This window comes from Oryctolagus cuniculus, chromosome 3 (assembly GCF_051225735.1).
Source record: "Oryctolagus cuniculus isolate XC-2025 breed Fujian yellow rabbit chromosome 3, ASM5122573v1, whole genome shotgun sequence".
NCBI lineage: Eukaryota > Metazoa > Chordata > Mammalia > Lagomorpha > Leporidae > Oryctolagus > Oryctolagus cuniculus.
Window position 1 is genome coordinate 15,662,490 of NC_142869.1, and position 25,259 is coordinate 15,687,748.

The following is a 25,259-nucleotide window of genomic DNA, read 5'->3' on the forward strand; positions in this document are numbered from 1 at the left end:
AGAAGGCAAGTAGGCTCACTGGGTATGTCTAGGATTCCAGTGTTCAAATGATTTCATCAGGTTCTGTACTACTGGGGTGGTTGCTAGTTTTCTGGGGTATGGCCCAGAATATTGGCTCTGTTTATGAGAGTGAAACAAAAAGGTATGGACTGGTATGGATTTGTTGGTCTGTGTGTCAAAAGCATACTTACAAGGAAGTCATTTGCTATCCGTAGGAATTAGCTCGCCCTTGAAAGGGCAGTCTCTCCAGGATCAGAGTCGCAAATGGTAGAGCATTAAGAATACAGGAGCAAAAAAAGAAAAATACATCACTACAGCAAGAAATTGGCTTCTTTGAGAGTCTATAACATAGGAACCTGCTTTAAACTGGGGTGTCAGTGATGGCTTCCATTAGAAAATGGTGAGTAAAGTAAGGACTACAACTGTCAGTAGAAACTATTTAGAAGGAGTAAGAAGCCACCTTCCATGGAAGAGATGGCAAGTGCACAGGTCCCAGAGCAGTAGGAAACCTTGCCTGAATGTGAAACAGAAAGCAAAGAGGAGAGTACAAGGAGGAGGTCTTTGGGAGAGAAGCAAGGGCATGCCCTGAGGGACTGGGGGGGCAGTGTTAAGGACTAGCATGTTAATCTGAGAGCAGCAGTCAGTCACAGAAGGGTTTAAAGGAGGGGTGGTCAAGAATCTACTTGGTTGAGTTCTCAGATGTGATGTTGCTCTTCCTCTAGCCACTAGGTTCATCATCAGTGTTGCTGTATTCTTCATTTCCAGTGTCGTCAGAAAGACAGTTCCCTAACCATGCGTGCATTTGTCCTTCCTGGCTGCCTTTGTTGCAGAACCTATGGTCAAGACCATCCCTCATCTATCCTACAGCCCCGGCCTTCCTCTCAGTCTACAAAGGTAAGGTAGAAGCTTGTTGGTGGGGTTTACCTTAATCAGATTTGCAGAAGTTGAATGAGTCCATGAAACATGGCTGCTCTGCCAGAAGCACTCCCTCCTCCTGAGACAACCAGCTAATCCATGAGAGATTGGTATGCAGAGCAGCTCCTGCTGAAACCAGGCCAGCCTTTTCTTGTTAAAAATGCACAAATAATAAGCTAGCAAGGCTTTAATGCAATTAGATGCAAAACTGAATTTGGAGCAATTAGGTGCAAGGCAAATAGCTCTGTGTGTCCAATTGTGAAGTTGTGGGAGCATAATTCCCACAGCGGTCATCAGATTCATTTTTCATTCTTAGAGCCCTGCGTTAAAAATACAGAAGCAATTTGATCTTCTGCATCTGCTTTGCTTGCTTTCCCAACCCGAGTTGTTTTATTTAACGGTTCTCTAGGTACTTCTGGATTACGTTAAGCTTTGAAGACGGGGAAGAAAGGGTAGTGGGAGAGGAGGGCACAGGCTTCAGAGGAGTCACCTTGAAGCAGACAGGGAAGAAAATAAGAGTGAAAGCATCTCCCCTTTCGCAACATTAGCAGCTGGAGCCACAGCTCCACCAGGGCTGGCTGCGCTCTCTGTGTGTCAGGAGCCAGGGACAGGTGGGCAGGGTAGCTGGGGGAAGCCTGTTGGCACACTCCTGTCAGTCTGAGTCCAGGGAAGTTTAAGCCTGAACTGGGCAGTGAAAGGAGCACAGGGCTTGGAGACAGAACACCTGTATATGTAAGTCTGTTCAGTCACATTCCAGCTGTGTGATATTGGGCAAAACAACCCTGATTTTCTTTTCTTATCTGTAGAGAGAGAAGATTGATTTGGATAACTTCATTTGCAGGTGGGGGTGGGGAATGGTTCCTCGGGAGCAGAGAGCTACCTTCCCAAGAGGAGTGAGGGCTTCTTTAAGCAGGTGCTGCCTCCCCAGCTTTTCATCCAGAAGTCTCTAACCTCTTTGGCTACCTGAAAGCCTGAACTTCTCTTTGTTAAAAACTCTGGCTTGAGGCACTAAATGTTCTCATTAAAATGCAAATTTGCTCTCCACATAGCTGCCCCAGTTGTTTTCTTCTGTTGTCATTTATTTCCTTTCTCTTAGAAAGTTTGACAATAATGAAGCCCAAGCCCTGACCATCAAGAATGGCACTCTGCTGCTGCAGAGCAGGCTGTCAGTGTGAAGTGTGGTCAGCAGGTGGCTGTGTGCAGTAGTCTCTCTGCTCCTCCCCTTGGTAAATGCTCCTGTGTGGGAAAATGGCTGGGTCTTTAGGGCCTTCGATTTCTTCTCTGTAAAGTGTGAATAATGAGGGTTCTGATCTCATTATTATAAGGGTTGCTTGTTTTAATTTACGTGAATCACTTAACCCTGTGCTTGGAACAAGGTAAACATTCAATAAAGGTTAGCTGTTGTCTGCCCTGTTTCTTCCCTACTCTCTATCTTGTTCATTCTTTTCTTTCAGCAGAGCAAGTTCTTGCCTCATCTCTTCTTTCTTGGCCCTGTCCTTGTGCCTCTCTTGAGAGCAGGTTTTATTTTGCTGTACCTAACAAGGTTTTATGTATCTGCCTCCTTTACTTTCCACCTTCTCCAACCACCCTCTCTCAGTCCCAGTCTCTAGACAGCCAGTCCTAAGGGAGAGGATACAGTGAATCACTCTAAATAATCTAATCACCACAGAAAACATTTGATGAATGAACAAATTCATGAATGAAAGCATAAATTGAAGGTTACCCAAAAGATGCACTTTGTCATTATTATGGCATTGATTCTATCACCGAGCATGGCTTCAAGGAGCTTAAGTTTCAGTGCAGTTGGCACTCATGGAAGGTATGATCTGAGACTTGAGTTGCAGCTATGGAAAGACAGGCCTACCTGGGGCCAAGAAAATGGGCAGGACCCTACCCCAGACAAACACTTGTTCCTTTTTACATATTCTGAAAGCTCTTTGGGGCTAAGTTTGAGCTGACAGTGATAAGTAATAAATAAATCAGCACAATATGATGTAATTTTGAATGTAGCAAGGTTCATATCCATCATTCTGGATTTTGGATATGTATTTAAAATTTCCAACAGTGATGGTGATTCTTGGAGGAAGGATTTTTTTCTATTAAAGGTTCATGGCATGACAGGGAGGCTGGGAATGAAAACATACTCACCATGTAGCCATTGCATGTCACAGGTGTGGAAAACTGGGTTCCAGCAACCCCAGGCTGGATTTAGATTTTTTCAGTGGGGATTTCACTTGTTTAAATAATGATCACTCTCAAATTTAAATTGATTCTACTTAACTAATCACATTTAAAAATATTTATTTATTTACTTTGAAAAGCAGAGTTACAGAGAGAGGGTAAAGGAGACGGAGTGGGAGAGGGAGAGGCTAAGGGGAAGAGATAGAGATAGAGATAGAGATATAGAGTGTTTGTACTCATGATACTCTTGGAGCCCAGTTTGCTCAGTTTAAACTACAAAGAATTGTCTATGTTCAGCCATTTTTATGTAAACTGAGAAAGTCAACATAGATTAACATGCTATATTCCCAATATGCTGGTTGTAAAGATAGTGCATGACACATAGTAAACTTAATAAGCATTAGCTATTATAATTATAGCATACATTTCAGTTAACTCCTTTATCTTTCCTCATCCAGGAAAAATGGTTAGCTTAGTCTTCTGTTATGGCTACTTAATAAGCTATGGCTCCAATTCCAAGGCCCAAAGACATATTCTGATGACACAGGATATCTTGTCCTCTGGAAAAAGTTTTGGCTCTTTGTTGTGCTTAAAACAGACTTATTCTTTTATTTGACTTGCAATCCTTGGCTTTGGGAGACACAGCCAACCCTTGGAATATGTAGAGTCTTTCAGAAGAGCACAGGTGTGGAAAGAGGCCCTGTACTCAAGAGAGAAGGTTCTAGAATAGCTACCTAACTTTTTGGTCATGTGCAGAGTCTAGGATTAACCTGCTCTTCAGAAAGCTGAAGGAAGCTCTGGATAAAGACACAGACTGGCTGGTGGGTTTGGATGTAACATTTGAGCATGTTTTATTCTTCTTCTGACCAGCTTCCTTCCATGCTAGATGGCCAAGTTCAAAGGTTCACTGCTCTCTAGAATTATCTCCAGTCCTCGTAGGCAAAGCCAATCCTGACCTCTTTGCAGCCACTACTTGTTGCTTACACGCTTATCTCAGTCCTTTGTGTTATTGTATGCAAAGGTGATTTCCTTACTAGACTCCATAACAGCAGTCCACAATGTTAGTCACTTTGTATTCTTTGTGGCTAATACAACATTTGACACATGTACAAATATTCAATAAATGTGTGGTAATAATAATAGTACTCTATTTGTTGAATGCTTATTGTTCTGGTTGAATTCAAACAGAGCCTTATGAGCTACTTACTATTATGATTTCTATTTTACAGAGCAGGGAGCAGAGGCACAAAAAGAATAACTAACTAGCTTGAACCTCGACAGCTAGTAAGTGGCAGAGACAGAGTTCAACCCCAGGGAGTCCAGCACCAGAGCTTGCCCCATTAACTGCCTCTTTCCTTTCAATAGGTGGATTATTCTTTCTGGTTTTTTTTTTTTTATTTGACAGGTAGAGTTATAGACAGTGAGAGAGAGAGACAGAGAGAAAGGTCCTCCCTCCATTGGTTCACTCCCCAAATGGCCGCCACAGCTGGCGCTGCACCAATCCGAAGCAAGGAGCCAGGCGCTTCCTCCCTATCTCCCATGCGGGTGCAGGGGCTCAAGGACTCAGGCCATCCTCCACTGCCCTCCTGGGCCACAGCAGAGAGCTGGACTGGAAGAGGAGCAACCAGGACCAGAACCCGGCACCCACATGGGATGCCGGTGCTGCAGGCGGAGGATTAACCAAGTGAGCCACAGTGCCAGCCCCAAGATAGATGATTCTTAACTTCTGGCTAGGATGCAGAGTAATGACGCATAGTTCAGAGGGAAAGGATTTACCATAGTATGAGAAAAATCAGATTATCTCCTTGCCCCTTGCTTGTTATTGTTAGAAGACCCCACTCCTACTTCAGCTGGTGGATACTTGTGAGGCAGACACAGGTAATTTAGAGATTTCTGGGTTGTGGTCAGGAAATAAATATCCAAAAGGGACGCTGAAGAAACTTGCCTGCTCAGAGTGCTCGAATTGCCTAAGCAGCCAAGATCGCTGGGAGCCTGGGGGATGACAATCATTTTGGAGTTTGTGTGCGAGGCTCCTTCCCTGGGTCCTCTGAAGGCGGCGACTGCCTTGCCAGCATCATCAGCATCCTGTCGTTCCCATGTTAGGAAAAGATGCAAGCGCTTCTGACATTTAAGCCTTGCTTCTGAGTCTCATTAAGACAAAGCCGGGGGGATGAATGTAATGAATGGCTGTGCCTTCATGAATGAGTGATGTGCTGTGTGGAGATACTGATGATTAAAACCGTGAACTTGGCCTTGGGCTGAGGAGGCGTTGGTGCGGGCCTGGAATGAGTTATTCACTCATTCATATCTGCTGCCGCTGCCTTCAGCCCCTCAGCCCCAGCGGACAGTGACTCACTCTCATTCCCTAGATTCATGTGCGCTTTGACTGAAAATCCACCCGTCTGACGCCAGGCAGTGCTGAAGTCAAAGCAGCCTGTGTCAGATGCAGCCTTGCAGAAGAAACGCCAATTCTGTGGGCTGGAGAGAGGAGCTCGCCTCCAGCAGTCATGCACACACTCCTGCTTCGTCTCCCCTTCATATTAACTCTGGCGAGCTTGCAAGGCCCTGCAAGGCCTCCAGAATAGATTCTAATCACATCAGAATAAAGGAAAGTATTTTTTTAGGTTGGCTACAATTTTAAAATTCAGGTGCTTGTGAGCTCTGTTTCAGTGAATTCCCAGGGACTGAGCAGTGAATAATAATTGCTGATTGCCTGGAACTTTCCAGAGCTTTCTTATACAACCATAAGATAATCAGATCCTGGCTGAGTCTCTGAGGCCCTCAGCCTAGATGATATTACCTTCAAGAAATCAAGGCCCAAGGAGGTTGAGGGACCTGCATAAGACCACAAAACTGGACAGAAGTCCACACGTCTATTTTCAGCCATACATAATTGCTGTGTATCAAATCCATTCTGAGGCAAGGCTTGCTGTGAAACTAAGGTATTTTAAAAAAAATATTATTTTTTGGTTAAAGAATAAATAGGGCTCTTGGAGACAGGAAGAAGAGAAAAGAGACAGGAATATACAACTACCAATTCTGCACCCAAAAGTGAAGATTAAGCCACACCCAGATTAGAACTGCATTATCACACAGAATATCCAGAAAAAGTAGTCATTTAAAATATTGTCTTGTTACTTCTAAGTATTATTTGTCCTATTATTTACTTAATTTTTATATGTCAAATCTCTTGGTAAGCTATAATAAGACTCATATCACTGTCTTAACTTGATAATTTTATCACTTTTATAGATGGGAGGCAATTCAAATAATAAATCCAATAAAAAGTAAAGATATTATTAAATTTCTGGTTATATTCTTCAGTCCACAGACAGCTCAGAGCCTAATGCCCCAAAGTAGAATTTTCAAGCATTAGCAATGTGTTAAAGACACATTAGCCTCCAGCTGGAATTTTCTTCTTTATATAACAAGGAGAATTGTACAAGTAATAAATTTCAGACTGTATAACTTAAAGTTATGTAATGCTCTGTCTGTACCTGGACAAAAATATCATTTCCAATAGGTCTATGGATATGTTTTTCATGCTCTGAGAAATTAAGCTAATCTGATTGACTCCTTTGGGGACAGGAAACCCCAAGGGAAGCAGAATTAGATTTTCTTTTGTCATTCATCTCTGGACCATTCTTCTATGACAGTAAGGCCATAGAGAGGCATGTTATAGTACTATTACAAACCAATTGAGTCCAATATTTATGTCAGTCAGGATATACTAGCTTATAACAAATAATCTGTCAAAAACAATTGCTTCAACATCTTTATTTCTCACTCTGGCTACATCTCCATGAAAGATCTGGAAGGCAAGTCTGCACATTGCAGTCACCCAGAAACAAGGTTGTAGAGCAGCTAGCATCTCAAACCTTGTCTGCTGTAGGGTGAGGGAACATGAGCTCTGTGATAGGTCATTGGCTAGAACTTGTCATATGTTGTCAATCACAATAGTTCAGGAAGCATAACTCTATCATTGGTCCAAAAAGAGATTAAACTCAAGTATTTGGTGAACAGCATGAAGAACAGCAATAGGATTTTGAAGACACAGATTCAGTTAAGCATCTGTTTACAGTACTGGAGCTCCCTGGAAATGACACATTTTCATGTAAACACAAACATGGGCATTCAATTTTATGGGAATCCATGGACCTCGTGTTAAAACCTTTTGTTATAATAAATAGGATAACTGCACACAAAGCGTGGGGATTAATTAAGGAAGAGTTCTTTGAGGTCATTCATTAATCAAAATGTTTTTAAATAATTAAAGTGGTGGAGAAGAAAGGCAGAACATTTTATTGACAAAGAGAATGATGCAGATGAAGATGGAACTGAGAGGATTAAATATATCTAATGGTTGAGAAATTTACAGAACTAGAGCAGAAAATCCAGGGAGGGTGGTACTAGAGAGGTATGGGAGGCTTTCAGAAAGTCAGTAGAAGATTTTGAACTATAGAGAATTAATTCAGTTCATACCCATTGACCAGAGAAGAAGGGAAAATGTTGAAAGTTATTTTGGTACAGTGTTTTTAAGAATTGGCTTGCACATAGTAGGCAATTAATATAAATTGACTCCCTGATTTTTTTGTTAAAAACATCCCAGTCATTCATTCAACAGTATTTCCTGAGTGCAATTTTAGGTTAAAAGTAGAAATTATTTCCCTTAAAGTCCCAATGTCAAATTTTCTGAAGTAAAAAGACTTGCATAGAAAGAGATTAGTGGTAGACACTGGGAAGACTATGAAGAGATTTTTTAAATTGCCAAATATAAGGGAATATGAATAATCTATAAAAATCAGTGAATTAAAAAGGAACAACTATGTATAATAGGCAGTAGTTGTTGGGGGGCAAGTAGTGGAGAAAGAAAAAATGTTGGTATGAGCTGAAGAGATAATAATTTATGATTGAACTTGAGGGTCAGAAATTATTATTGGTCATGTGAGGTCAATGAAAAGAAAAGAAGATAAGAAGTTGAGACAAAATGTGGTTGGTTTGGGTATTGCTATGTTTGTAGATGTTATTTTTAATGTTGGTTTGGATGACTTTGGGGTATGATGATGAGAAAAACAAAATGAGGCCTATGACTTTATGTACTTAATGATGCTAAAATCAATTGAGAAGGCAATAATCTAAGAATCAAATAAATAAAAGTGATACGCTATAATTCAAATAAGTACTAACTAGGTGAGATTTGTATTTCCACAAAAGAATAATCAGGAAAGTATAGGCTGAGACAGGGAAGTCATAGCAGGTTCCCTTGGGGAAGTGAGCTTCCTTTGAAACAATAGGTTGAGGGCAAAAGCAGGCAGTATAGAGATGAGGAGAACTTATTAGACAGAGGTCTTGGCATAAAGGGTGCCCATTTTGAGTTAGAGGCTATTTTATAGTATTATATTGAGTTAAGCCTGGGGTATGCTTGGGGCTGGGGCCCAGCACCATGAGTCATGAAGAAAATTTAATATATTTGTTTTACTGAAGGAAAGCAAACTGGCTGAGGAGGTATGATTGTGGTCATAAAAAAGAAGACTAAGACTTTCTCTGCATAGTGCTGGAGTAGAAAAACTAGGATCTAGAGAAGCCACAAGGGGGAATATTTCAGCCGAACACAAAGGAACAAAAAACACACAAAACTTGAGAATCTAGTTGTCCAAAGACAAAACAAGTATCCCTGGGAGAAGCGATGAGTTGCTATTCTTTGCAGATACTTAAGCACTTCCTAGAAGGCAGTTTTTTCAAAAATATGATAAAGTAGAGGCAAGCGATGGACTAGATTAAGGTAGATGATATTTTCTATGCCTTTCCTATCGAAACAATCTATGAGCTAATCTGTTCTCTGATAAATCCATCTGTATTTATGCAAGAATCAATATAAAATCTTCAAGAGTTAAGGAAGATGTATTCTTTGTGAATGTTGATAGCATTTCCATATCAGGAATAAATAATGGGCTAGGAAAGCTGACCATTTCCTCTAGGAAAGCTGCAGGAAAAGGTCAACTGAATTTACTTCTTAATTTGATTTCAGGCTACATGAACAATTCTGGATGGGGTCTGAGAATCTGAATTACTAATAAGTGCTCAGAAAGTGCTGATATTGCAGATCTGGGAGCACACGTTGAGAATCACTGCTCCAACACTTGCTTTAAATCACCCTACCTAAGGCATGTACGTCATGTGTCCTTTCTTCATTGTCAAAGTAGTTAGATGATTTGATTAGTGTTCAGATTCCTGCTCATGTGCTAATGATTTGTTAATGAATCTCTCTTACAATAGAATCCTTGAAGATCTTGTACCCAAAATAAAATAAAATTAAATTTTTTTAACTTTTATTTAATGAATATAAATTTCCAAAGTACAGCTTATGAATTACAATGGCTTCCCCCCCTTAACGTCCCTCCCACCCGCAACCCTCCCCTTTCCCACTCCCTCTCCCCTTCCATTCACATCAAGATTCATTTTCGATTCTCTTTATATACAGAAGATCAGTTTAGCATACATTAAGTAAAGATTTCAACAGTTTGCTCCCACACAGAAACATAAAGTGAAAAATACTGTTTGAGTACTAGTTATAGCATTAAATCACAATGTACAGCACACTAAGGACAGAGATCCTACTTGGGGAGTAAGTGCACAGTGACTCTTGTTGTTGACTTAACAAACTGACACTCTTGTTTATGGCCTCAGTAATCACCCTAGGCTCTTGTCATGAGCTGCCAAGGCTAAGGAAGCCCCCTGAGTTCACCGACTCTGATCATATTGAGACAAGGCCATGGTCAAAGTGGAAGTTCTCTCCTCCCTTCAGAGAAAGGTACCTCCTTCTTTGATGACTGTTCTTTCCACTGGGATCTCACTCATGGAGATCTTTCATTTAGGTTTTTTTTTTTTTAATTAAATTAAATTTTAAAAATTACATGGAAAACAATTTCAGTGGTTATATTTGGTGAGGCCGGTGCCGCGGCTCAGTAGGCTAATCCTCCGCCTTGCGGCGCCAGCACACCGGGTTCTAGTCCTGGTCGGGGCACCGGATTCTGTCCCGGTTGCCCCTCTTCCAGGCCAGCTCTCTGCTGTGGCCCGGGAGTGCAGTGGAGGATGGCCCAAGTGCTTGGGCCCTGCACCCCATGGGAGACCAGGAGAAGCACCTGGCTCCTGCCTTCGGATCAGCGTGGTGTGCCGGCCGCAGCGCGCTGGCCGTGGCGGCCATTGGAGGGTGAACCAATGGCAAAGGAAGACCTTTCTCTCTGTCTCTCTCTCTCACTGTCCACTCTGCCTGTCAAAAAAAAATTAAATTAAATTTTAAAAATTACATGGAAAACAATTTCAGTGGTTATATTTGGTAGAGAAGGCTTTGGATTGGGGAGCCCCTCTTCAGCTCCTAAACTTATTATACATGTAGTGCCCTACTGCCAGAAATTACATAGTTATTTCTTCTTTTAAAATATTTAATTTACTCAAGAGAAAAAAATTTCAGAGAGATATCTTCCACCACTAGTTTACTTCTCAAATGTTGGCAGCAATAGTTGATTGGCCAGCCCAATGCCAGAATTTGGGAGCTTAATCTAGGCATCCCACATGGATGGTAGGGACCAAAATACTTGCACCATCAACTGCTTTCTTCCAGAGTGCATTAGAAGGAAGTGGGAATCAGGAGCTTGAGTTGAGACTTAAATGTAGGTTCTCAGATAATGGATGCAGGCATCCTTGGTGGCATTGCAGCTGCTCTGCAAATTCCTACCCTGACATAGTCATTTTACCACAGAAGCCAGACTGCACAATCCCTTTGAAGGCTAAGTGAACAGTGAAAAGTCATCTGGTAAGTCAGTGGGAGCCCTGAACACAAAATGCTAAACTCAGGAACGAAGATTCTGTCTTTAACCTTGAAGACTTTTTGCATCTCTTTCAGCTTCTGATTAAAAGGAGGTCTAATAGGACATCTACCATTCTATGAGTTTACTGTGTATCCTGCTTCCCATGATGGATTGTCCTCTCCCTTTTTGATTCTATCAGCTAGTATTAGCAGACACTAGACTTATTTGTGTGATCCCTTTGACTATTAGACCTATCAGTGTGATCAATTGTGAACTGAAATTGATCACTTGGACTAGTGAGATGGCATTGGTACATGCCACCTTGATGGGATTGTATTGGGATCCCCTGGCATGATTCTAACTCCACCATTTGGGGCAAGTCCAATTGAGCATGTCCCAAATTGTACATCTCCTCCCTCTCTTACTCCCACTCTTATATTTAACAGGGATCATTTTTCAGTTAAAATTTAACCACCTAAGAATAACTGTGTGTTAATCACAGAGTTCAACCAGTAGTACTAGAACACAACAAAGAGAAAATACTAAAATTGATAAAGTATTACATTATACATCAACAGTCAGGACAAGAGCTGATCAAGTCACTGTTTCTCATAGTATCCATTTCACTTCAACAGGTTTCCCCTGTGGTGCTCAGTTAGTTGTCGCCGATCAGGGAGAACATATGATATTTGTCCCTTTGGGACTGGCTGAATTCACTCAGCATAATGTTTTTCAGATTCCTCCATCTTGTTGCAAATGACCGGATTTCGTTGTTTTTGACTGCTGTATAGTATTCTATAGAGTACATGTCCCATAATTTCTTTATCCAGTGTACTGTTGATGGGCATTTGGGTTGGTTCCAGGTCTTAGCTATTGTGAATTGAGCTGCAATAAACATTAATGTGCAGGAAGCTTGTTTGTTTGCCAATTTCATTTCCTTTGGGTAAATTCCAAGGAGTGGGATGGCTGGGTTGAATGGTAGGGTTATCTTCAGGTTTCTGAGGAATCTCCAGACAGACTTCCACAGTGGCTTAACCAGTTTGCATTCCCACCAACAGTGGGTTAGTGTCCCTTTTTCCCCACATCCTCTCCAGCATCTGTTGTTGGTACATTTCTGAATGTGAGCCATTCTAACTGGGGTGAGGTGAAACCTCATGGTTGTTTTGATTTGCATTTCCCTGATAGCTAGTGATCTTGAACATTTTTTCATGAGTCTGTTGGCCATTTGGATTTCCTCTTTTGAAGAATGTCTATTGAGGTCCTTGGGTTGTTTGTTTTGATGTTGTGGAGTTTCTTGATTTCTTTGTAGATTCTGGTTATCAACCCTTTATCTGTTGCATAGTTTGCAAATATTTTTTCCCATTCTGTAGCTTGCCTCTTCACTTTCCTGACTGTTTGTTTTGAAGTACAGAAACTTCTCAATTTGATGCAATCCCAAATGTTAATTTTGGCTTTGACTGCCTATGCTCCTGGGGTATTTTATACACAGTAAACTCATAGAATGGCAGATGTCCTAAATAGCACTCTGGCCTCAGAATCAGCCCTTAAAGCATTCGGATATGGCTGAAGAGCCCATGAGAGTATTTTAGGCATGGAAAGCCAAGACACCCTGGGGAAAAAAAAAGGAAGAGTTAAATGGAAGATCTCTGTGAGTGAGATCCCAGTGGAAAGAATGGGGCCAACAAAGAAGGAGGTACCTTCCTCTGAAGGGAGGAGAGAACTTCCACTTTGACTATGACCCTGTCAGAATAAGATCGAAGTCGGCAAACTCAAAAGGATTCCTAGCCTTGGCAACTCATGACTAGAGCCTAGGGAGATTACTGATGCCATAAACAAGAGTGTCTAATTGTTAAGTCAATAACAGGAGTCACTGTGTACTTACTTTTCATGTGGGATCTGTCCTTAGTGTGTTGTCCAATGTGAAATAATGCTACAACTAATACTGAAACACTATTTTACACTTTGTGTTTCTGTGTGGTGCACACTGATGAAATCTTTACTTAATATATACTGAATTGATCTTCTGTATATAAAGATAATTGAAAATGAATCTTGATGTGAATGGAATGGGAGAGGGAGTGGCAGATGGGAGCTGTGTGAGTGGGAGGGACATTATGGGGGAGGGGAAGCCATTGTAATCCATTAACTGTACTTTGGAAATTTATATTTACTAAATAAAAAAATTTAAAAAAGTTTTAAAAAAAGGAGGTCTAATAGGTCATAGATGAGTGATTTCCAGGCAGAAAACTTCTTTATTAAAATATTTGCACAAGAATGCTGGAAATATGCCAAGAGGGTCCAAAAGATTGAGACACTCAGTGTTGTTTTAAGCAAAGCAATTAACTTCTTTTTTTAAAAAATTATTTTTTAAGGAATATAAATTTTATAAGTTCAACTTTAGGAATATAGTTATTCTTCCCACTATTCCTGCCCTCCCACTCACACTCTCACCCCTCCTCCTCTTCCCTCTCCGTTTGCTAGTCTCATTATTCATTAAGATCATTTTCAATTAACTTTATACACAGAAGACCAACTCTATACTAAGTAAAGATTTCAACAATTTGTCCCCTCACTCCCACACACAAAACTATTTGAGAACTAGTTTTACAGTTAACTCTCAAAATACAACTCATTGAGGGCAGAGGTCCTGCATGGAGAGTTAGTGCACAGTGACTCTTATTATTAATTTAACAATTAACACTCTTATGTATGATGTCAGTGACCACTCGGAGCTATTAACATGATCTGTCTAGGCTATAGAGCCTTTTGAGTCCACAGACTCCATCAATATTTGGACAAGTCCATAAGCAAAGTGGAAGTTCTCTCCTCCCCTTAAAGAAAAATATATCCTTCTTTGATGTCCACTTCTTTTCACTGGGGTCTCACTCACAGAGATCCTTCATGCAGAACATTTTTTGCCACAGCATCTTGGCTTTCTATGCCTGAAATGCTTTCACAGGCTTTTCAGCCAGACCAAGAAGCCTTAGGGACTGATTCTGAGGTCAGAGTGTTACTTAAAGCAATTGTCATTCTATAAGTCTGCTGTGTGGACTGCTATCCATGAGCAATTAACTTCTAGTACACAAACTTCCTTCTCCTGAAATCCATGGAGGGAGCAGATGCCCAAACATTCATGTTGCTAGATTGAGAGAACAGTATTTGTTTTACTTCAGAACACTAGATGGTTCCAGAATCCAAAATCAATGAAGGGAAATGTTTGAATTAATTTGGTTTACATAGTTCTCATTGAGAGTTTTTGAGAATGATCATATTTTAATAACTTGTAGATAAATACAAAATCATTTCACAACAGATTCCCAGTTCATAATGAAAAGAAGACAAGGATTAGAAGGCGCCTTAAATACTATGTAGTCCATCTGGACTACCAGATGTGGTGCCTTGATAAGCAGAGCAAAAAAATTAGTATTAAAAATGACACATTTTTCTTTTTATGTGCATTGTCATTTTAACTCACACACTAGAAATTCTTATTTAGAAAATAAGGGAAAGATCATAAAAATAGAGTGCTACATTAGTCAAAGAGAATTTTCCTTAAAATAATCTAAATTTAATTTACTAGCAGTGACTGCAGCTCAAATGAATAAAGGAAGTTCATTTGCATAAGGACACTTTGAGATGATTAAAAATTTCCAAGAGGGAGTGTATGAAGCTTTGGCAGTTAGAATGAGAATGCATTAATTCAACTTGATTCAACATCACATATTTTGGGCCATTAATTGCATTGAAGGCACTGGTCTAGGTATGAGAATTCAGTGAATGAAAAAAGAATCTCTACTTTCTCTATCCCAGAGTACTTTTTCTGGGAAACTGTACAGTTGCATTTATTAAACAAAGTGGACCTTGTTTCTGATTTGTGTGTTCTCTCATGATTTGACAGAGAAGTGGCAAAATATTTCATTCCTCTTTGATAGTGTGTTTAAAAACTGAGCATCTTATGACTGGAACATTTGTTAACAAAGTATACTGTAACTGAAGAAAGGAGCTTAAGTAAATTTTGGAAGCAGCACATAAAGGAGGTAAAGAGTAAATAAAGGATAAGAAAAAAAAAAGGAAAAGAGAAAGGAAGGGAGGGAGGCAGACAGGTGAAAAATGAGCAAGGAAAATAGCTGAGACCTTGAGGAACAAATAAAGACATAGCACCCTCTTCACTGGCCATAGTGAGGCTATGTTGGAGAATATACTGCTCAGGGTGCTGCAGTTCAGACCCCTCCATGAGAATCTTCTCTCCTCATAGAGGAATTTAGAGGCGGGGAAGAAGGAGATGAGAGAAAGAGGAGAAATAAGACACCTTGTTCTTCTGGATCTTAATCACTGTCATATAAATCAAAGCAAAATAAGAACTGTAATATAGTGGAAGAGGGATAACTTTCAAATTAAAAGATTATTAACTTAGAAGTTTGCTTGAATGAATAACAGAAAAATAAAAATTGGATCTAGATGAAATATAAAATTAAACAACAAATAACAAAATGACCAAGATTTCAGAAAACTCAATGATAAAAATAAATGAATCTGTTCTAATTACCTAGAGTTAAATTGTGAAGGATTCGCTTGAACTTCACAGCTCCATGGTGAGGATGCAAACTAATTTTGTAAAGCCATTATCATACACAGTACATAATTATTTTGAAAATGTTCATGATACAGAGATTTGTTTCTCAGAGGCAATGATAACTGGCAATTTAGACCCAACAGAAAATTGAAATTTTGTAAGGAATGTTAAAATGATCCTGTCTCAGACTCAGTGATAAAAGGATGTATAGGCTATCTTTGTTTTATATCTGCTCTAAAATATTTCATATCAACAAAATGTTTCCCTATCTATATTGCATTTTAACTTCTTCTCCAAATAGATTTATATCAGGTAAATAGTTCCCTTCAGAACACATAAGTGTTGGCAAAAAATTAAAAAATTTTAGAGAAAAAAATAAGTGTAACACATTGAAAAATCTATAAAAACCAGGCTGGTGAATGAAGTTTTCCAAATTCAGTCAATATTGTTTTGTTTGGAAGACAGCATAGTATGCTTTATAACATTAAGGAAGTGATCTCATGTTAATTCTTGCTTTATATTTGTGGTACCCCGTATAGTAGTCCAGGCCTATGCTGTTGGGGCCGTGACCAGGAAGAGCTACTGGGGACAATCTCTGGGGCCTTTTTTTTTTTTGTCAAAGTAACCACATTCAGACTTAGATCTTTAATGATTGTATCCAAGCTATATTCATTTCTCTATGTCACCTAGCAGAGTTACTGAATCATGATTCATTGTAGAACTATTGATGGAAATAACTTGATTCAATTTCTAGTTCTACATTTTATGGACCAGGAAATAATGGCCAATTTACTCTTTATCTGAGCTTTAGCTTCTTCATCTGTGAAATGGAGATAAAAATAGCTATCTGTTATAACTGTTAGGAAGATTAAATTAGGTTCCAAGTACAATGCTTAGAACATAATGAAACTCAATAAACCATAGATATTTATTATAGCATTATAGGTAGACAAGAATTTAATTGCTGACATATGGCTTTTGGTCTACCTACACTTTGAGTCTGGTAGTCAGTCAATCCTAGTGGCTGCCTCCTGGAATTTCACTTCTAAAACAATTGAGTGTTGTGCTTTGTGTCTTTTGGATGATAAAAAGACATTTCCTGGCAAGAGGCTGATTTTGCGGTCTTCAAGAACTATAGCTTTTGGTCCTTGCCAAAGAGTTCAGTGGTACACAGATGAACTGGCTTGTTCAAAAGCACCTTATATGAGGGTTTTTGAGACCTGTGTTCAACTCAACCCTTTAAGAATAACTGGGCAGAATTGTCCAAGGCTGTGCTCACTCTGATTAGTTATGGTCATGCAGAAGTGCTGGACAGGAAATGAGGTCAAACTCAAGAGTTGCTAGCTACGCCCCTTGTTAAGATTTTTAAGAAGTCTTCTAAGTGCAAAGCTAAGGATATCAGTGAATGAGCTGATGCCATTAAGACAGTGCTTGATAATCAGGACATGTTTACATAGGTATTTTCAACCCAGTATTTGCCAATACTTTAAATACCCATTATGAAGCATAAATGTATCGGATGAATTGACCAGATGACTCCAGGCCCAGTATCTGAATTCCATGTCAGTTCTCAGAAGATGACTTCCCAGTCATTTAGCAAAATGTAGTGTCTTCATCAGGACATCAAATAGGGAGAATCAAGGATCATTTCTCGCAAGATAACTTTTTTCATATTATAACTATTCTCTGTTTCTTTCAAGGCATTGCGCTTTATTAAGTATGGTTAGAGATAATTTTAAGAAATGTGGAATGAGAAATGTTGCCTCGGATCTCTTCTCTGAGGTCCCTTCACTCCAGAATTTGTGGGCTGAATCATCTGATTAAACTCTCTTAGGGCTTCCCAGTTTGTATCAAAATAACCTGTTTGTCATTCTCATTAGACTCAAGGATTCTTAAAGTAAAAAGACCATTCATTTTTTATATCACTGGCAGTTAGTAATGTATCTGTCATTTGGTAGGTATGACAACCTACTGAATGGATAAATCAGTGACTAATGTTTATCCATTTAGCAGAGGCATAAGGGACTTCTTTCTATAGTAAGATTACTTTATATACTTGAAGTATAATTCAACATAGAATTTTTTTTCAGAGAACTCATATCTTTAATAAAATGAAGTTGAAAATTTAGACCTACATAAATTATTAAGATATATAATCAGGCTGCCTGGCAAAGCACAGCTATGATTATGAATTATAAATCTGAGAGGTTGGAAGTTAACTACTGTGTTATTCCCTAGATTGGTCACATTTGTGGAAGGCATTTAACTCATTTGATTCAACAGAAGAAAAATATTTACAGTGTAACTTTCTCTCAATTGCAAATTAATTGCAAATATGACACGATTACATATGTGTCATATTTTCCAATATTTTCTCAAAGGATTTGCTTCTTTATTACTAGATTAGTATTAGCATTAGTAATTAATGTTATAGATATTTCCATGAGCTTTCAATTTCTGAGCTTACTTTTTGGAGATCAGATGTTGTACAAGGATTCTTACAGAATTATCAACTACTGAACTTGAAACCTTATCAACATGCATTTCAAAAACTACATTGAAGCTATTAGAAATGACTCTCTAAGAGACAGCTCTCTTTTTTATTCAAATAAGTGTGATTTTGAAAAGAATGTTGCCTGTGGCCAAGATATGAAATACAGTCTTTCGTATCCGTAATGTGTACTCTATTCATCTCGGGTTTACCAGAACTGGCAATGTAATTTCCTTGTGAGAAATGAAGACACAATAGTCCTTGTCTGTGAAGCTTCTTATCGCCGTGGTGGCGATGAGAAACCTCTATAACAAGGTATTATAGCACCCGTGAAATGGTCTTTACAATTAGCCACGTCCGTCTGACAGTTTTCTTTTTAAGGGAAATTGTGGCGAACATTTTATTTCAAGCCTCCAAAAGGTTTCGATGAAAGAGAACTGCAATTTTTGCCACAAAAAGACAGGTGGCGTAAGCATGCAACACTTTAAAAAAATATATCGAGTGATTATTTTTCTCTCGGATTCTTTGAAAAAGCTCGCCTCTGCTGGGGTTTGTGGCTGAGGCCGGTGACGTCAGTGTGGCAGTGCGGAGTCAGGCGCGGCGGCTCCCTATAAGCCCGGGAGCTGTCCGGGTGCTGAAACGGCCCGAGACGCTCACGCCAAGGACCAGAACATGCTTCGCATCTTCTCTGAAATAAAAAATCAAGGTAAGCCAGCTTTTATTTTCGACTTACTGGAAAGTTCTAGATTGCGCATTCGTCCCTTAATTCCTAGCCGAAAAGGGGGAAGGACGTCTTTTGGTAAGCTTATATCGATGAATAACTGAGTAGCAACCTGCTGCTCGTCAGCCAATGTGAGGTTCAATGTATATGGACGCATGTGATTGAATCTGTGGTGTCTACTACTTGCTGTTGGATATTTATTAACTAGAACGTTATGTAGACAGCCACATGTAAAAACCATGAGAAAGTTAAGGATTTTAGTGTCAATACATATATTAATGTAAAGTTAACGAAACGTGCTGTTTTGTTTTCTTTCCTTAACGTATTGTTTCTTCTTCTAAAAGCAAGATACAAAGCCAGGGATATAATTTATGTGCTTAATATTCTCAGCAGTAGGTTTCCAGTGATTCAAACACATTAGTCATAGAGACAACCAATTCTGGAACTAGTTGTTTTCTTTGATATTTACCTTACAAGAGCTCCAAATGAACTAACTGTATAAATTATTTCCTGAATTGATATACTATGAAATGGTTTTACATTATTATCTCTTAATTTTAGTTCCAGGAAAATAGTTTAGAATGAATCTAAATGTAGACTTTTTCCTTTTTCCAGAGTGAAATATTTTCTTGGGTTATAGGTTGTATATGAGCATTAGTTACAGAGAAATAATAACTTTGACTAATTATATGGATTATTAGTTATTATTATGTATATATTGAAGGATGTTTGCAATATTTTGCTAAAGATTATGATGAGACACATATTTCTTTTTTTTTAAATCTCCTAGCAAATTAAATTAGATACATCCAATGCTCCAGAGTCAATCCTCCTTTGATTTAAATGGAAAACGTATTTTAACTTAAGAGGTCTTAACACTGATAATTCTCAAAGGAGAAACATAGTTTCTATTATTTGGATTTCAGAAAATCAAATTTTAAACTGAACTCTTTCTAAGGTATTAGAGCTGTTGAATCCATCTTCATTACTTAAAAGAACTGCAACCTGGGAAAGAAATCTTTTGAGTCTTACTCAAAGGCAGTTAACTGTGTCATCCAAACTGAACCTGGATAATGACCAAAGAATAGAAAGTGCTTATTATGCTGTGGTTTAAACTGCTTAGACTCTATAGCAAAGCCCATATCCAAGACAATGATTTTAAAGAAAAGCATACAACCTAGGTGTTAAGAATACTTCAAGAAAATTGTTTCAAAGAAAATAAGTTCAGCAAGGTTTTTAAGATTACTATTTCAAATGCCCATATTGAAAGTTACCAAAGCTAAATAAATCCTGAAATAAGACAAAGAATATAAAATGAACTTTTATTTAAACCTAGGAATTTTGCACATCTCTTCCCTCTCTTATTTCAACTCTTTTTATGAATCAGATTGCTTATAGAAAATATTTTGGAAATTTCCTCTGAAATATCTTTTGAGATTTTTCTTTCACTAAGTTAATCTAGTTAAGGGGAAAATTTTTAATACATATATATATATCATATGTATATATATATATATATCCATGCTAAAGCAGTTTTTACAAATATAACCATTTTAAGCTCTAAAAACTAGAAATATTACTTAATCATCAATATGATCTAGTAATAATATTTTCTGTAATTGAAGTCTAAGCTAATAGAAAATTGTAACCACATAACTTAGCTAATCTATCACAAAACTGTGATCCTGTAAAGATAGCATGAGCAAACATGTAAATTTTCTTTGCATTCATTTTACTTACAACAAAATTGCAAGTGTTAAAAATATTTTTTTCAATGTTAGCAATGCCAAATATAAGACACATAAAAGCCAATCCTCTTGCTAGTTCATGTGCAAGATTTTAAAACATTATAGAAAAAAATGAATTAAGATTTTTAGTGGGAAGGATTCAACACATTGTGTTTATCTAAATTGGGAGTTATACAGTGGTTATTTTAAGATTTTCTAACAGGATGAGTCATTTAAGATTTCACAGATCCATACAAAAATAGATGCAGACACAAGACATTCTGAATCTGAACATTCACAAGTTTGGAAATAGACTAGTTAAGTAAACTTATGTTCTCTTTGTGTCATCTGTTATTATTTACTATAAACTCTTGAGCACTGATGAGAAATATAATCATAACTGAATTTTTATGACAGTCATAATAAAATTATTAGAAGTAGTAATGAGCACAGAGATTTTAAAATACTTTGATTTGTGATTTTACTATGCTTATACAGGAACAAACTTCATTGTTTTAGCTTACTAGCTGGGATCGGAGAAGGCCTGTATTTTGTAGGTTATTAATTGGTGGCTGCATTTGTTTCAGAGTGACAAGAAGTTATTTCTGGGAAATATGTGTGACTAGGAATGAACTACAATGTAATTTTATATAATTGACATTAACTATTTAATGTGGTTGATGTGATGTCCTATTGTATTATCTATGTAGGAATATCATGGTTGCTGTTCTTCTCCAACAAAATTAAATGAATAATTCCAGAAACAAACCACATGTTTATTGATACAACCTTAAGGACATAATTTGTGTGTGTGTATCTGTGTGTGTTTTCATGCTTTAAGCCAATATATTATGCTGTCAATGATTTCAACAAGAATGCAATGTAGGATAATCTAAATTCATTTTGGCAAGTTATTTTACCTTTATTAAAAAGAAACAACATGTACTATAACCCAAACTACAAGTGTTGGAAGTAAATAAGCAAAACTTGAGAAACCTTATATCAATGATTTTATTATTATTTTAAGCAAGAGTATTTTGTCCAACTTTGATGCGAATAAGTAACAATTTTGTTAGGGATTCCTGTAGTTAACTTGTGGAGATTATGTAGGAAATATTCATGTATTTAAGAGCACTTTTAAGTTTATAGTAAATTATCTCTGCTGTGTTTTTTTCCCCTTAATAGTCAAATCTTTCCTTTGCTATAGAGTCTTCTAATCTGTTTCATTTGTGTTAACTCGTGTTTTCTGTGCTTTAAGGACACCTTTAAAACATGGCTGAAGTTAAGACCCACCGACTTGGAGCAACTGTATCTCTTATATTTCTCATTTTCCTCACCTGTGGAGCTGAAGCAGCTTCATTTCAGCGAAACCAGCTGCTTCAGAAAGAACCAGAACTCCGACTGGAAAATGTCCAAAGGTTTCCCAGTCCGGAAATGATCAGGGCTTTGGAGTACATAGAAAAACTCCGGCAACAAGCTCACAAAGAAGAAAGCAGCCCAGACTATAATCCCTATCAAGGTGTACCTGCTCTCCTTCAGCCCAAAGAAAATGGTGATGAAAGTCACTTGCCAGAAAGTTCTAGGGATTCACTGAGTGAAGATGAGTGGATGAGGATAATACTGGAAGCTTTGAGACAGGCTGAAAGTGAACCTCAGTCTGCACCGAAAGAAAACAAGCTTTATGCCTTGAATTCAGAAAAGAGCTTTCCAGTGGACATGCCTGATGATTATGAGTCACAATGGCCAGAGAGGAAACTTAAGCACATGCGATTCCCTCCTATGTATGAAGAGAATTCCAGGGACAATCCATTCAAACGCACAAATGAAATAGTAGAGGAACAGTATACACCTCAAAGTCTTGCTACATTGGAATCTGTCTTCCAAGAGCTGGGGAAACTGACAGGACCCAACAACCAGAAGCGTGAAAGGGTTGATGAGGATCAGAAACTTTACACAGATGATGAAGATGATATCTACAAGGCCAATAACATTGCCTATGAAGATGTGGTTGGGGGAGAAGACTGGAGCCCAGTAGAGGACAAATCAGAGAGTCAAGCCCAGGAAGAGGTGAGAGATAGCAGAGAGAACATAGAAAAAAATGAACAAATGAATGACGAAATGAAACGTTCAGTGAAGCTGGGGCTGCAGGATGAAGATCTCCAGAAAGAGGGGAAAGATCAGCTCTCAGATGATGTCTCCAAAGTAATTGCCTATCTGAAAAGGTTAGTGACTGCTGCAGGAAGTGGGAGGTCACAGAATGGGCAAAATGGGGAAAGAGCGACCAAGCTTTTTGAGAAACCACTTGATTCTCAGTCCATTTATCAGCTGATTGAAATCTCAAGGAATTTGCAGATACCCCCTGAAGACTTAATTGACATGCTCAAAACTGGGGAAAAGCCAAATGGGTTGGTGGAACCAGAGCAGGAGCTGGAACTGCCCATTGACCTGGATGACATCTCGGAGGCTGACTTAGACCACCCAGATGTCTTCCAAGCTAAGATGCTCTCCAAGAGTGGCTACCCCAAAACTCCTGGTCGTGCTATGACAGAGGCCCTACCTGATGGACTCAGTGTTGAGGATATTTTAAATCTTCTGGGTGTGGAGAGTGCAGCAAATCAGAAACCTCCATATTTTCCCAATCAATATAATCGAGAGAAGGTCCTGTCAAGGCTTCCCTACGGTCCTGGAAGGTCTAGAGTGAACCCGATTCCCAAAGCTGCCTGGGGGCCAGATGCTGAAAACAGACAAGCAGCTTATGAGAACTTGAATGACAAGGATCAAGATTTAGGAGAGTACTTGGCCAGGATGCTAGTTAAATACCCTGAGATCATGAATTCAAACCAGATGAAGCGAATTCCCAATCAAGGCTCATCTGAAGATGACATCCAGGAAGAGGATCAAATTGAGCAGGCCATAAAAGAGCATTTGAATCAAGGCAGCTCTCAGGAGACTGATAAAGTGGCTCCAGTCAGCAAAAGGTTCCCTGCAGGGCCCCCAAAGAATGATGACACCCCAACTAGGCAGTACTTGGATGAAGATCTGTTAATGAAAGTGCTGGAATACCTCAACCAAGAAAAGGCAGAAAAGGGAAAAGAGCATATTACTAAGAGAGCAATGGAAAATATGTAAGCAGCTTTCATTAATGGCCCTAATTTCACCCCTCCCATCCCAACCATTTCTCTTTTAGTGTGTTGACTTCTATCCTGTTAACACTGTAATATCTTTAAATGATGTACAAGTAGATGATTCCAGTCACTGGAGAGTCTGCTTTACTTACTCTGAGCTGTTCTCTTGTGTATGGATATGTGTAAATGTTATGATTCATGGATAAAAATTATTATGTCCCTTATTAAGAAAGATAATTTATGATAGTGTTTAATAGTGTGTCTAATGGCTGTGGTATTGTTGATGCTCTCATATGAAAAAGAGTGTCCTATAATTCTCTTGAAAGTTTTTAATATTTATTGAATTATTTTGTTACTGTCTGTAGTGTTTTGTGGAGTACTGGCACAAAAGAAATAAAGCATTCTAAATATATAGTTTTATTTATAAGGCCTTTTCTATTGTGTGTTTAATTGTTGATTAATAAATGTTATTTCTGGACACCTTTGGACTCTTCATTCTGAAAAGTCAGAGACAATGACTATGGAGTGAGCAGCATGGAGCAAAAAGGCAAATATTGTTACCTTCCACAACCAATCCAGGTAAGAAATCAGAACTTTAACTCTGCGATCACACCCTGTGCTTGTAGAAGGCACTCTCATCTAACAGTCTACTCATTATGTTTACCCATGGCTTTTCTCACATATATGACTTACAAAATATATCTTTTGGCATAATATTTGTATCCTTAACCCTTGATTTGTATAAATAAAGGACACCTAAGTGTGTCATACCCATATCCTGCATTAAAACATAAAAAGAAAGAGAAAAGTTTGTATACATGGTGGTCGGAAATGACTACACACTTGGAAGCAAGCCTATTCCCAAATCACCCTTGTCCCCACAAGTCACCATTGCTGCCTCTTTTGTGTAGTTGGAGAGAGGCCAAATGACCCCAAATTGATTGTTTTATAAGTGAATGGTCAGTCACAGTGGAAAGAGATCAGGGGTCCTTTCCCCTGCTCCAGGCAGAGCATAATTGCATTTGTGTAGCACTTCAATAAGGTGACCTCTGTACCTAATGTCAAAAGAAAACATCAACAACAAAAACCATCAGTATAATCACTTCTTGGCCTTTTGGCTAAGATCAAGTATAAAAATCATCAGTATAAAAAAACACGCAGAGCAACTAAACAATAATGATCATAAACAAATAAGAAAATAAATAGAAGTTATGTATTGAGTATTTACTGTGCACCAGTTGCTATACTAACAGTTTACTTACTCATGCATTCCTTCCTTTAGCCTATATTATATCACTCTCAAGGGTCTTTTTCCACCTTTTCTCGTTCACCATGGAAAATAAAACTCAGATTAAATAATTTTCTCAAAATCAGCGTTATGAGTTTCCAGAATCACTATACTGCTTTTCTGGGATGTACCCTTTCCACTTAGGAATGGGATATTAGTGGTGGGATGGTGAGAAGCTCATTAGATCTCAGTATAGGTCATTTCCAAAGGAAGGTGTGTGTGTGTGTGTGTGTGTGTGATGGTTATGCTTATTGAACTGTTACAAATCAGTGGGAAGACATGGATGTATTGGAGAAGACACTGAATGTAGATTTTCTTACTTTATAATGTTTCCTAGAATCTTTTTTGCACAATTATAATTCAGTTTTGTGGAATTTAGAAGTTATAGGTAGAAGAGACCTTAGAGATGATTATATCTACCATATTTTTT

The 25,259-nt window shown here is 38.4% G+C and overlaps 1 protein-coding gene across 1 annotated transcript; it reads left to right on the plus strand.

Annotated features, from left to right (window-relative positions):
• Positions 1 to 598: 598 nt before the first annotated feature.
• On the plus strand, positions 599 to 24,019 carry SCG2 (secretogranin II). Its single transcript, XM_002712501.6, has 3 exons — positions 599 to 894; positions 18,503 to 18,674; positions 21,675 to 24,019. Exon 3 carries the CDS (start codon positions 21,689 to 21,691, stop codon positions 23,543 to 23,545), a length of 1,857 nt encoding a protein of 618 aa, XP_002712547.4. The 5' UTR covers positions 599 to 894; positions 18,503 to 18,674; positions 21,675 to 21,688; the 3' UTR covers positions 23,546 to 24,019.
• The last annotated feature ends 1,240 nt before the right edge of the window (positions 24,020 to 25,259 follow it).

Coding starts and splice junctions, on each gene's coding strand:
- SCG2 (XM_002712501.6), top strand. CDS start 21,689: ATGGCTGAAGTTAAGACCCACCGACTTGGAGCAACTGTATCTCTTATA.